Source organism: Acanthisitta chloris, unplaced genomic scaffold, assembly GCF_000695815.1.
Source record: "Acanthisitta chloris isolate BGI_N310 unplaced genomic scaffold, ASM69581v1 scaffold5272, whole genome shotgun sequence".
NCBI classification, from domain to species: domain Eukaryota; kingdom Metazoa; phylum Chordata; class Aves; order Passeriformes; family Acanthisittidae; genus Acanthisitta; species Acanthisitta chloris.
In genome coordinates this window covers 56,029-68,162 of record NW_008660902.1, presented here as the reverse complement: position 1 = coordinate 68,162, position 12,134 = coordinate 56,029, and the positions used below count along the sequence as shown (strand labels likewise).

Here is a 12,134-nt window from a genome sequence, read left to right as displayed (position 1 = left end):
CAATGTCAGATTCTTTCTGTTAATGCAGCAGCTGTACTGTGTGTTGTTTAATGGTATGTGACAATGAACACAGCGGTTTTAAACATACATGTAAATATCTCAAAGGTTTTGTCCCTTTTAGTAATGTGAAAACACTATCAAATAGAAGCTGGAAAAAAAAAAAGAAATCTTGCCTAGAAGGAAAATTGATTGTCTGGTTTTTTTTTTTTTTGTAGATGATGTTTTATAAATTAAAGCTATCTAAATCCTTCCTGGAGAAACTGTTGTTGAAATTGAATGTTAAAATAGTTTCACTTCATAATGCAGTTTCTTTTCCTCAAGAAGAAAAAAGAAATCCTCATTCTGCATCTAATATAACATTAAAATTGTCAAAATTGTTGGTTGCTCTGGATAACTTGTTTTTCCCAGTACTAGCAATATTGTGTAGTTTCTTATGTGCAGTATTGTAACTTCATTGATTGAAAGACTTCTTAATTTATTGTAGTGTCTGTTCACACCACCACTCCTGCCCTTTTCCTTCAGGACTAGTGACAGGAAGCAATGGGTCACTGTATTCTAGTGACTTCCACAATGTCTGGTAAATTTAAAGTGTTTGATGTTGGCAGGAAAACGAGTGACAGGCAGTTTGGTTCCAGGGACACTGGTGGCTGCTGTATTTTTTTTAAAAAATTGAATAATACAATGTTGTATAGAAGAAAACTCCTCTTGCTTTGCTTCTTAAAGGAATCACACTGAAGACAAGAAAACTTCCTACTTCTTCACAAGATGAGATCAAGAAGGTTTCGGTGTTTTCTTTTACTCTCAAATTTGTGATAACAAATCAGCATATTTCTGTTTGGTGGCTTCTAGACAGGCAAACACTCCCATTCAAGTAGAAACTTGTGATGTCTCACAATAAGTAGTTTACTGTTTTGATTGAGTTTTTAGATACAGCCTCCAAATACTGATCATCTGGTCTTGACTTAGCTACAAATCATGTTTCCTGCTTGTGTTTTGAATGAAAATTAATTAATGCACGTAACTCAAATGCATTGGAATTTACTGCTTCTTGACTTTACTTGAAGTAATTGTTTTGCTAGTTGACGTTTCAAGCTTCAGAATGAACCCAGAATACTTGTCCTTCCTTTCTCCTCCTTACCCTGAACGCTCCATTGTCTTCTGTGTTGGCTTTCTGTTCAGAGTAATAATATCCATGTTTTTCCCCGGGAAGGCTGGAGAGAGATTACCTGCCTTGTGTTTTCCATCACGGTCTGCAACACTATGTGGCGCCCTTGTTCAAAGAACAGCACTATTGTTTTGCTTGCTTTCTTTAATCTGACAGTGAGTGGTTGAGACATGTAAAAGTTGTCCAAAATAGGAAGTGTTCCGACGTGAACTAATTAGAAAAATTATTAATCTTTAGTAATAAACTTGGTCTTTAAATTCAAGCCAAGCCATACAGATGGACAATATGGAGTGGGTGTTTGCTTGTTATCTATGCTTAAGCTTTTGTTTGAGAAGTTATGGCCTGTTTTCTTTAGTCCTGTTTGTAAACTGTGCTCTACGTTGGTGCATCCCTTTCCAAACAACTTAGGATGATTGCCTGTCATTAAAGAAAACCTTCAGTATTCTGCATTTCAACGCTGAATTTCATGTCTCAGTGATGTTAGACTTTTGTTGCAGGCTGAATTAAGAAAGCTCAAGTGAGCAGAAGGATGGCTTAGAAAACCTTCAGTATTCTGCATTTCAATGCTGAATTTAATGTCTCAGTGATGTTAGACTTTTCTTGCAGGCTGAATTTAGAAAGCTCAAGTGAGTAGAAGGATGGCTCCAGGTGTGATCTGCTAGTAAGTCTGAGAATTTCTTTGCTCACATCAATCATATTCCAGCTTCCCTAAGGTATATGTGTGAAGTGGGAACTGTTGCATTCCCTTGCCTGAGGAAGTGGCACAGCAGAATTGGCACAGGACAACTGCTTCAGAACATGTTCAGTACCATCTGTTTTAGCTCATACCTGTGCTAATTCAACCACTGTCTAGTTTCTGTTGGCCTTGTACTGTGCAAAAGTGACTTTACATATTGTCCACCACAAAAGCTGAATATCTGGGTCACACTGAACCAGCTATCTATGATAGTCATCCCAGAGAAATGATACTGCACTGAAGAAGGACTCCAGCTTTGGCTTTACTTCATAGACATTTGTCTTGCTGGGTCTTAGAAATCATTTGGTTTTAATGATGGAATAGAATTTTGCATGGCATCTCTACTGGCATGTGAAAAATATGGTTTGCTGCCTTGTATTTCTGTTCTTGGTGATACAAGATGTGGGAAAGCTCTGAGGGTGCTGCACTGAGATGAACATCCCCAATTCCCAGAAACACACAATTGTTGAATGCTGCATTTTGTGTCTTTGTTCCTGCAAATTAATGATCTGCTATCCATCCTGCTACATAGCTAGTTTATTAGTGTGAGGCAGTTCAGATTCACCTGGCACAAACTGAACAGTTTTCATATCTGTAGCAACAAAATTGCCACATGGCAAAGCAGATACCTACTAAGCCCAGTTTTGTCTCCAGAAGTGGTGGTAATGAGTGCTTTGAGGGAGAGATGTAACAAGACTGCAGTGATACTTGCCCAGCAAGATGTCCATTACTACTTGCCAGAATCTATGCCAGGATGTCCTAAGCTAGAAACAGCTGAACTATAAACTTGTGCAGTGATTGGATTTCCTCGTAAGTGTGCATTGAATTATTAAAACCATAAGTCTATTAATGCTTTGCCCTCCCATTTAATTAGTCATTGCATGAAAGTGCATGTTGGGTTTCTTTAGCCTGCTTCTTGATACTTGTTTAATGATCTGGGTACTGTTTTTACCTTCCTGCCTTCACGACAGTGCTCTCTGCCTCTCGTGTCTGTGCCTTACTGCCTTTTACCTGTATGTCTGCTGCTCTATTTAGCCATTTTGCACTTCTGTTAATCTTTGTTACCCTTCTCTATTTGTCTCTTCAGAGATGGGATGACCAAACTCTATTGAAGTTGTAAATACAAAGTTCTGCAATACAGCTGTAATGAGTCCTGAAGCTCTCTTAATTTTCATGACTTTAGAGCTTAAGGTTGATATTTCCAGAAGACTAGCTAAAGTAATGCCAAAGTGTTTTGCATCCTAGCCAAGGGGTCCATATTGCCAGCTTATCTGTGGCTATGATGTGAGGGTTATTACTATTTTTGTTTTTACATTACTTTTTATGTATTGGTATTTCACTTATAGGTTACTAAGAATTCCCTATTGTGAAGTCTCTTTGCAGTCTCCTTTCTTTTAAACTACTTTGATTAATATTGTGATGGTAGTTGCATTTTTGCTCCCTTTTCCAGATCATCTAAGTTTAGTAGCACAGATTTTTGGGGAAGGCAGAGAATAAGTGTCCATAACAATCTTCTGCTATGCAGTTAAAAAATCTGCTCATGTCTACTTCTTATTGCTGTTCTACTCTCACTTTTTGGTGTGTCCTGTTGAGAGTAAAGCCCTCTGCTCTCACAACCAGCAAATAACAGAAGACAAATAAGGAAAAAACCCACTCTAAAACAAAAGACCACCAGGATAGACATAAAGAAAGTGTAATATAATTCAATTTATTTGTTTTTTATCTACTATTCCACTCTTCAGGTAACCATCTCTGACAAGTCTTAAAATTTGAGATTATTACCCTCTTCAGACTGGGAGCCACCAAGTGTTTATAAGGCTACAAGTCAGCCAATTACTACCATCGTGCCTCAGTATGAGGTAGTAGCTTCAGTTTCCTGCTTTGAAACAAAGACCAGCAAAAAAGGTGGGTTAGTGCCTCAGTATGAGGTAGTAGCTTCAGTTTCCTGCTTTGAAACAAAGACCAGCAAAAAGGGTGGGTTTTTGCTGGTGCATAACTTGAGTCAGCTATACTAGAATAACAACCTGAGCTTTATCTGCTCAGTGTTTCAAACCAGGCTAAGACCTAGCAAATTGAAGCTATCGTACTGATTGGAGTATAAGGGTATAGAGGCACTTCTCCCCCTGCCCCCCAAGAACTGTGTACTGGAAAAATCTGACTTGCATTTGACTTTTTTAGGTGTGATTGTACCTTATGGCTGCTTTTAGGGTGCTTAGATCCTTCCTCGTGTGGAAAGAATTAACCTGTTCCTTGGTGGGAACCTTGGACCTTGGTGGAGAGTTGTGCTTATGAGGACAAGCCATTGGCAACTCAGTATTTCTGATGGGAGGCTTGCTTAATTTTTATACTAAACAGTATGGTTGGGCTTGGTTTTTTTATGGACAGGCACTGCCTGTCTGGCAACCAGTTTCCTGGAAAAGCAGGGCTTTCTGGGCAAGCTGGGAAGTGAAACCATGCTTGGGGGGTCAGGCTGTTCATGTATGTGCAACACTGATCTGTGAGTTTTTGTGAGTGAGCAACATGTATGTGGCATGGGGAAGGGAGCAGAGTGTGAGGAGAGCTATGCTGTTGTATGTAACATGGAAGGGTAGATGAACTGTGGAGCTCTAGAAGGTGGCTAAATATTTAAATATGCTGACTTAACTTTTTGGTTTGTATGCTGTCACTTAAAAAGGAATGCTTTAAATTTCGGCCAAGGTAGTATGCTTGGAAACCAGTTTTTATATTTACATTTCTTCCTGCTCCTTTCTCTCATATTTAGTTTTTTATTAACCAATGCTCTTACTAAAAAAAATGCTGGGACTGTGTTTTCAATCAAAATCAGGTAGATTGGCACACTTTAATGTGGAGCAATGTCCCGTGAAGTTCTCTGGAGATGAGTGTTTATCTGCTGTGTGTATAGCAACGTCTTCCTGATCGTGGGAACAGGTATGCGCATGTCTTCATACTTATATATACACTGCATTTATGGCCTTAGGTAACTTTCCACTAATTTTAGCAAAATCCAGGATGTGAATTGTGTGTATGTGGCAGTTGGTCAAATCTGAAAGTCTGTTAAAGTCCCATTGGATTATGCAGAGGCAAAATAGCCCATAAAACAGAGGAGCAAAACAAGCATTATGATCCAGAAAAGGTGTATGGAAGAAACTCTTCTTAGCTTTATTCTGCTTAGAGTAGTAAATTTTACTTCCATGTCATTACAGATGTTAAATCACCTTTTTCCCCAGCTTTGCCATTCTCATCCTCAGAGCTGAAAAAAAAAAGCAAACAAAGCCATTGCATTTTAAGACTTACTTTATATTTCTAAAGCAAAATCTCCTTATTTAGAAAAATAAAGAGTACACATACCTCCAGTGGTTAATCCAGCAGAATGAGCATTGTTTTAGTGTTACAGAAAGAAATCAGTAGAAGGTGTTAGTTTTGGTAATTTTGCAATAAAGCAAGTATATTAAGAACTTACTCCATTATCACTATTTGAAAATTATCTCAGTTCTCTTCTGTTTTATCTCTGTTACCTTCACTAACACATTGCACACAGGTAGTATTGTCCTTGACTGGATGCTGCCAGATTAAAAGGATGCATGAGTAATAAAACAAGCTCTTTGTTTAAACTAAATTCCTCAGTGGGAGCTGTAATTGTTTGGAAGCATTTTTCTGTTCTCTTGATGTTCACAGAAAACTTTCCTCTCTTCCTGGTGTTGTGAATCAAAATGGGAGGTAGTCATATTCCTGATTTCATCTGGTGAAGTAACTTAGTATCTGTGTAAACATCAGTTTGGCTATTGTCTGTAACTGGTTAGTTTGAAAGTGCCAGTGCAGGGCAAATGATTTCATGTTAAGGTTATTTTTAGAACAGCAATATAATGCCGTTGTTTGATATGTAAGAGCCTCCCCCCAGCACAGAGTTGATCTGAGAATGCAGTGGGAATAATCTCCAGTCCTCTGACCCCTAAGTTTGAAGAGTCACCCAAAATAGCATGTCTCATTCCTTCATTCTGCATATGTCCCTGTACTGAGAGACAGGGGGTCAAAGCAGCTGTTTACTTGATTTATACATGTCAGCAAATTTCCAACTCGAGTTATGTTTTGAATGCTGAAGTTGTTGCAAATCGTGGAAGCATCTGAATGTAACTTTATATCATAGGGCCACTGATGTTAAGCTTAGCCCTTACAAAGATTCTGTGTACTGTTTGCAGGCTGAGGAATTCTGAAGGATTCAAGTTCTCGTCATGGTTTGAGAGAGCAATCAGTTTGATGCTTCACTTATGGCTCACAGTCTGTTTTTGTCTTGCTCTATACATTACAGAAACAGATGGCATGCACAAATCTTTATTAAAAGGGATTTTTGTATGTTGCTTTCTTCAACACAAATGGAATTGTCTCCATTGTGTTTTATGAAGGTTGTAAAGGTTCCAGTGGTAAGGAAGAAATGTAGCTAGACTAGATACCTGTCAAAAGCCTTGGACCTTCGTGTCCCATGAGAGCCTGTTCTATACTGTCAGTAGGTTTTGCTGCTTATTCAGCATTAGTTTTTCATTTCCTTATTCATTTCACTATGTCTAGCCTTTGTTCCCCTCCAAGGGCTTCTCATTTCCCTAATGAGTATTGAATCTTCAAAACATTTGCACACACAAATTAATTTGCCTGAAATTTAAAGAAGAAAATAAGCTCTAATAATGCAAAACACTGGTGTCCTAATTGTAACACTGTCATCCTTTTTACTGTGTGTTTTTTCTGAGGGCACATACTTTGAGTTGTTGGTCCCCTACCAAGCTCATGGGGAAAGGAAAATTGTTCCTATATGGAAAGAGGTGTCCCCTACATCTTTGTAAATTTGAGGGTGTGCTAAAAGCTCCTAATTTAATCTGATATTTGTCTATATAGATTGGCACATGAAACAATTCCTCTGGCTCCTAGTTCTCCTTGGCCATCACTAACTTTTTCAGTAACTTGCTCTGAAGGTTTGTTTCTTTTCTAAAGCAAGAGTGTTACATAAGGGACCATCTTCCTGGTCTGTCCTCTGCTTCCTTGCTTTCCATTCACTTTCAGAAAGTCCTCAGTGCCTGTTTAATATTTAAATGTTGCAATTGCCTCCCAAAGCTTTCCTTTCAGAGAGAGTTATTTTTTCTGTTGTTTTAGTAATAAATGACTGCCTCCCAAAGCTTTCCTTTCAGAGAGGGTTATTTTTTCTGTTGTTTTAGTAATGAATGATGAGTTACCAAAAATAATTTTGACTCTCCACTGATGGTGTTCAGGGCAAACCTGCTAAGCTGGGCATCAACAGCTGCTTTGAAAACAATTTATTTTCCTAAGAAACAGCTCTGTATAATACATTGTTCTGGATTTAAGAGGCTTTCCTGGTTTTGTTTCCCTTTTAGCAGTCTCAGTAGGATTATGGAAAACAATTTATTTTCCTAAGAAACAGCTCTGTATAATACATTGTTCTGGAGAGGCTTTCGCTTTCCTGGTTTTGTTTCCCTTTTAGAAATCTCAGTAGGATTATAGGACTGCTTGGGAAAAATTGAGTCACTTCCTGGCTTTCTCCACTGATCAAATATGTCCCAGGGAGTGGCAATAAATAGGTGGAGGGGTGAAGAGGAATATGGCTGAGTTCCAAGTTCTACTAGGCATTAAGACACTTACTTGGAGGCAGTGCTGACTGTGTGGGTGAATTTTTGAGGCAGTTGCCAAACTGCTTTTAATTTAGTTGGGATAAATTTTTCCTAATTGGCTATTTTCTCATTGGTGGAATAGCTGTAATTAGGTGATGCCAAATACAGATTTAAAGAACAGACTCTCAAATATCTTTGCTAGGCTTACGCTTAGCCCCTTTCCTGAAAGTCAGTGTTTGTTTTCCATTAACCTCAAAAGAGAGAGAACCCAGATTGCTTAGAGAGTGTCTGAGTAGCAGGGAAAAAAAGAAGTTTCAGGTGCTTCTCTTGGGAGACAAAAATAAACAGAGGTTGTTAAAGATAGAGGTGCTCAGCTAATATCTCATGGCCTGTACGTGGCCTGCCTGAATGATACTGCCAGCTTAGAGTTCTTGGGAAACACTTTCCCAGGATCTGTTCAGGAGCACCCACTCAGCAGGCTGTAGGATGAATGAACTGTGTCAGTAGCAACCTTCTGGTGGGTGGGTGAGTGTTGCTTCTCCATTATATGACATTACATATGTGTTTGGGATTTAAGGGACTATCCCCAAAATATAATGGGCTGGAGCAGCTGCTGGAGTGGTTTATCTTGCCTGTACTAGCTACTTCTGCTTTCTGTTGCTGGCATAAGAACTGCTGGCAGCAGCCCTTCGTACTGAAGGCCACAGGGAAATGCACAGATAGCAAGATTGGTACTTGAGAGAAGCAAATATCTACCCAAGTGATAGAAAACAGCAGTGGCTGTATTGATCAGAAAGGCTGGGTAGCACTGCTGGAATAAATCAGGCTGTTGTGTGTATGACCCCATTAGGTTGATGCTCCTAAAAGCTGAGAGCATTGCTTACTGAACAGTTCTTCCCAATCAGTGCCTGCTGAAGCAAAAGTACTGGAAACTCCTCACATGATCCAGTGGTCACCCTCTCTCCTGGCTTTTCCTGTAGTGTAAAGAATTGCTGGGCTGTCAATGCAGCTTTAGGCAGGGCCCAAGCTTACAGTTCTGGTGCCAAATTGCAGAAACATGGTCTGGAGGGGAGACTATGTGGGATCAAGACCCCTGATCTTCCTATAATTTGAGCACAGTGTTCTTTCCTTGAAGTGGAGTGTGACTACTCTCTGAAATTGGCTGCTCTGTAAATATACTTAACTGGAGTTTAATTGTATGCATTAAAGTGCAACTAATCATAAAGAGCTGTCTATAATTCTGGAAGATCTCACTCTTTCAGCCTTTTATTATAAAACTTTATAGTAAGAAATAGATGCCTTGTGTATTAATAGAATATAAAAAGTGTTCAAAAATAACACTATGGACTATTGGACTAACCACATGTAGTGATGGAAACTGTTTCATTGTCTTTCAGAAGTTATAAAAATATCTAACTCAGGTTAATGAAAAAATGTTAAAACTTGCATATGTACTGTCAAGACGATGTTGGCAATGCTGATTCCAAAAAAATGCAAATTAAAATTGGTTATTAAGCATTCTTTCTGATTTAAAGAGCAATTTGGATGATCTAGGAACTAGTTAGAATGCAGATAGGCACAAAAACATTCCAGGGAGGAGAATATGTTTAGTAGCAATGCTGTTAGTTACCTGGTAGAAATGACAACTAATTCCACTAATTGAGGTAGCATTAATGGAACTTTTAATATTTACCTGAAAGAGAACCACTTTTAATCTCTGAAGGTTACAGAAATTGCTTTTCTGAGATGGTTTATTTTCCAAATTTTGATATGGTAACTAACGCATTGCAGAAGACACAATAATTCAACAGTACCAAAATGCAGATTGGCATTTGTTAACAAAAGCAAAGCATTGATTATTAATAGCATATTAGTCTGTGAAACAATCCAAACAGTATAGTAAGTGAAACAGTTGCTAGCAGGTAAGAGCAGTGTCAGTTTGCTACATGAGCAAACAGCAGTGACATGATTTTCCTTTTCTGTTACCTGTTAGTGAGGGATCTTCAGTACCGTCTCCAGACACCTGGCTGTGAAGGGGAGCATGGTGTGTTGCTGAGCTTAAGCTCTCCTCTTGTTCTCGCAGGGAGATGGAATTTTTGTGGGGTACCTTGTTCAGGCTGGTGCCCAGACTGCTCACAGGGTTCGTCTGGGGGACTTCTGTGCTTTTCCTGCTCGGTGGCTGATAAACCTGACTATAGTGGCCTATGGGATGATATTCTGGTTTCTCAGATTTGCTGCCATCTTCATCGTCGTCATCAATGATAACTAATTCTGCGCGGATGACTCCATCATATCGTGACAACTTTTGGTCTGCTTCTGCGTCGTCATCATCGATGCGCTGATAACCCATGAACACCATCGTCACTGGTTCAGAATCATCCACGTAACATGGTACAGCTTGGACAATGTTGTATCGAACATCTTCCTCAACTTGAGGTGCAGGGGATGTTTCATTAAGATGGGAGGGACTTAAACCCTTTGTCTCATTATATTTTTCTCTTGTATGCTGGTAAGGTTTTAATTCCTCACGTGCAGTTTTTCTGTCTTCGTTATGAATCATCCTGTTCTCAGGATTAGTGTGCACTGGAGAGGGAGACTTTGGTTGTACTGGAGAGGGAGACTTTGGTTGTACTGGAGAGGTTTGGTTGTACTACTTTTGGAAGATCAAGCCCATTCTCTTTATGTTGCTGCATAAAGGGCTCTGTTTTGGGGAATTCTGTCTGATGGTTGCTAAATCCATTCATCTCTCTTCTGTCAGTGTCTTCCTGTTTTGGTCCAGGGACTAATTTATCTTTCTGAGGAGTAACTGGCCTGCAAAATTTGTTTGCAAACACAGGCTCATGATACTCTGTGGGGGACTGGGAATTTTTTTCCGTTGCCTGCCGTAGCAGGTCCTCCACTTCAACGGGAGCAAGTTCATCCATCCCATTTTGTGTTGTGCTGCCATTTGAGGACACTGCATAGACTGACTTTCTGCCATCGTCATAGACTTTAATTCCAGTCTCTTTAAACTCCTTTGAGGGAACAGGTATTGTTGATAGCACTGTGTTTTCTCCTGTCTTCATGTCTCTTTCAACCTTAATTTCCATGGCAAACAATGCTGTTGAAAGAAGCAAGTGCTTAAACTGATAATGCAATAGCTGCAAAAAGTTTAGGAGTTCTGACAGTGACAGAGAACAACTGCCAGAATGAATTACCAAATATGTGAAATTATCACATACACAACCAATATATTGAAGTCTTATTTTGAATGCCCCCTTCCGTCCTGCAGAAAAAAATAATTCATTTGGATCTAATTCTGTGAGGAAAAAACTGAATGCCCCCTTCCGTCCTGCAGAAAAAAAATTCATTTGAATCTAATTCTGTGAGGAAAAAATAAGTGTTGAGGAGCCAGTTTTCATTACATGATTCACTGAGAAAGCCAGATTTAACCCCTAGCATTGTGCTGGGTAATAGCAACTGAAACAATTCAATAGTGCTGCAATGGTAAAGTCTTGGGCGCTCCAAAGGGTTAGGACACCTTGTAGTAGTTGGGAAATCACCAGACTACTGCTGACTGCTGAATAACTGTAAGTGTGGATAGAAAATGTGAAATGATTTCAAGGGAGGAAGTACTTAAAGTTATGTCAGGCAGAGAAACAAAGTGCTGAAAAGAAGTGTCAATAGTGAAAAAATCTGTTCCTTACTCTCAGTGGCACATACCTTACATCACTGTCCCACCTCTTGGTTTTGATAACCTAACTGATAACACAGCTTGAATGAGAACAACAGTGTCCCATGGTGTGTAATGTTTATTCTTTCCTGAAAGTATGTTACATTCAATTTAGAAACTTTTTGCACATAAGAACACCCTTTGGGGTTCCTAATAAGCAGTACCTTTTCTCTTTTCTTCATCATCAGTGGGAGCAGCATGTGCTGTACTCCTCAGTGCAGAAGGCCTGTAGTGCTTGGGAAGGTCAGGTATGCTGGCATATATGTAGTCTGCAGCCTCTGAGTAAAGATGATCCACAAAGCATTAGTATGTTTTAACTGACTTATACAAGAACATTTTCAAAATTATTATTTTGACTAAACGTACCTTTTTCAAATCCTGTTGTTTCAGTCTTCACAGACTAGGTAGGAAAGAGAAGTATTAACAGTAAATGTGATGAAGTTTTAAGATGTTAACTAGACAGTGGTTTGGTTTCCCTGATAGTTTTAAACATTTGTGTGTACAGCTTCATACAGAGAAGGGGCTAAAAGTGAAATCTGCTAACTTGGAGCATGGCAAGGGAGAAAGTGAAATTTCTGTGGGTTTTTTTTTTTTTTTTTTTTGCCAATATGATTCCAAGTCACACCAGGAAGAACAAGATATTATAGAGTATTAAATGGTGACCTAGCCTCACATTGTGGCCCAACCTGGTTGGCTTCAAAGATTTTTCAAAGGTTTTACTTTGGGTTTTTTTAGTTTTACTTGTCTCCCTGGGTATCTTTAGAGAGTGTGGGGGTGTAAGTAAGGACAACTGGAGAACTGAAGTTTAGTTTCATCACTATATTTTTTGAGATGATTTTAAAATGTTAAAATGACAGGTTGACAAGACTAATGACAGATAACTTTAAGTTGTGTTTCATCGTAACCTCT

The 12,134-nt window shown here is 39.1% G+C and overlaps 1 protein-coding gene across 1 annotated transcript in view; it reads right to left on the bottom strand.

Moving 5' to 3' along the window:
- Positions 1–5,053: 5,053 nt before the first annotated feature.
- PALMD (palmdelphin) overlaps positions 5,054–12,134 on the bottom strand; it is a 48,946-nt gene continuing 41,865 nt past the window's right edge. Inside the window, exons 6-10 of the mRNA XM_009069996.1 lie at positions 11,592–11,625; positions 11,390–11,503; positions 10,168–10,613; positions 9,500–10,133; positions 5,054–5,151 (exon numbers count right to left, since the gene is read on the bottom strand). Of these exons, the coding sequence (XP_009068244.1) occupies positions 5,108–5,151; positions 9,500–10,133; positions 10,168–10,613; positions 11,390–11,503; positions 11,592–11,625 (1,272 nt within the window). The 3' untranslated portion in view covers positions 5,054–5,107. The remainder of the gene's footprint in view (positions 5,152–9,499; positions 10,134–10,167; positions 10,614–11,389; positions 11,504–11,591; positions 11,626–12,134) is intronic.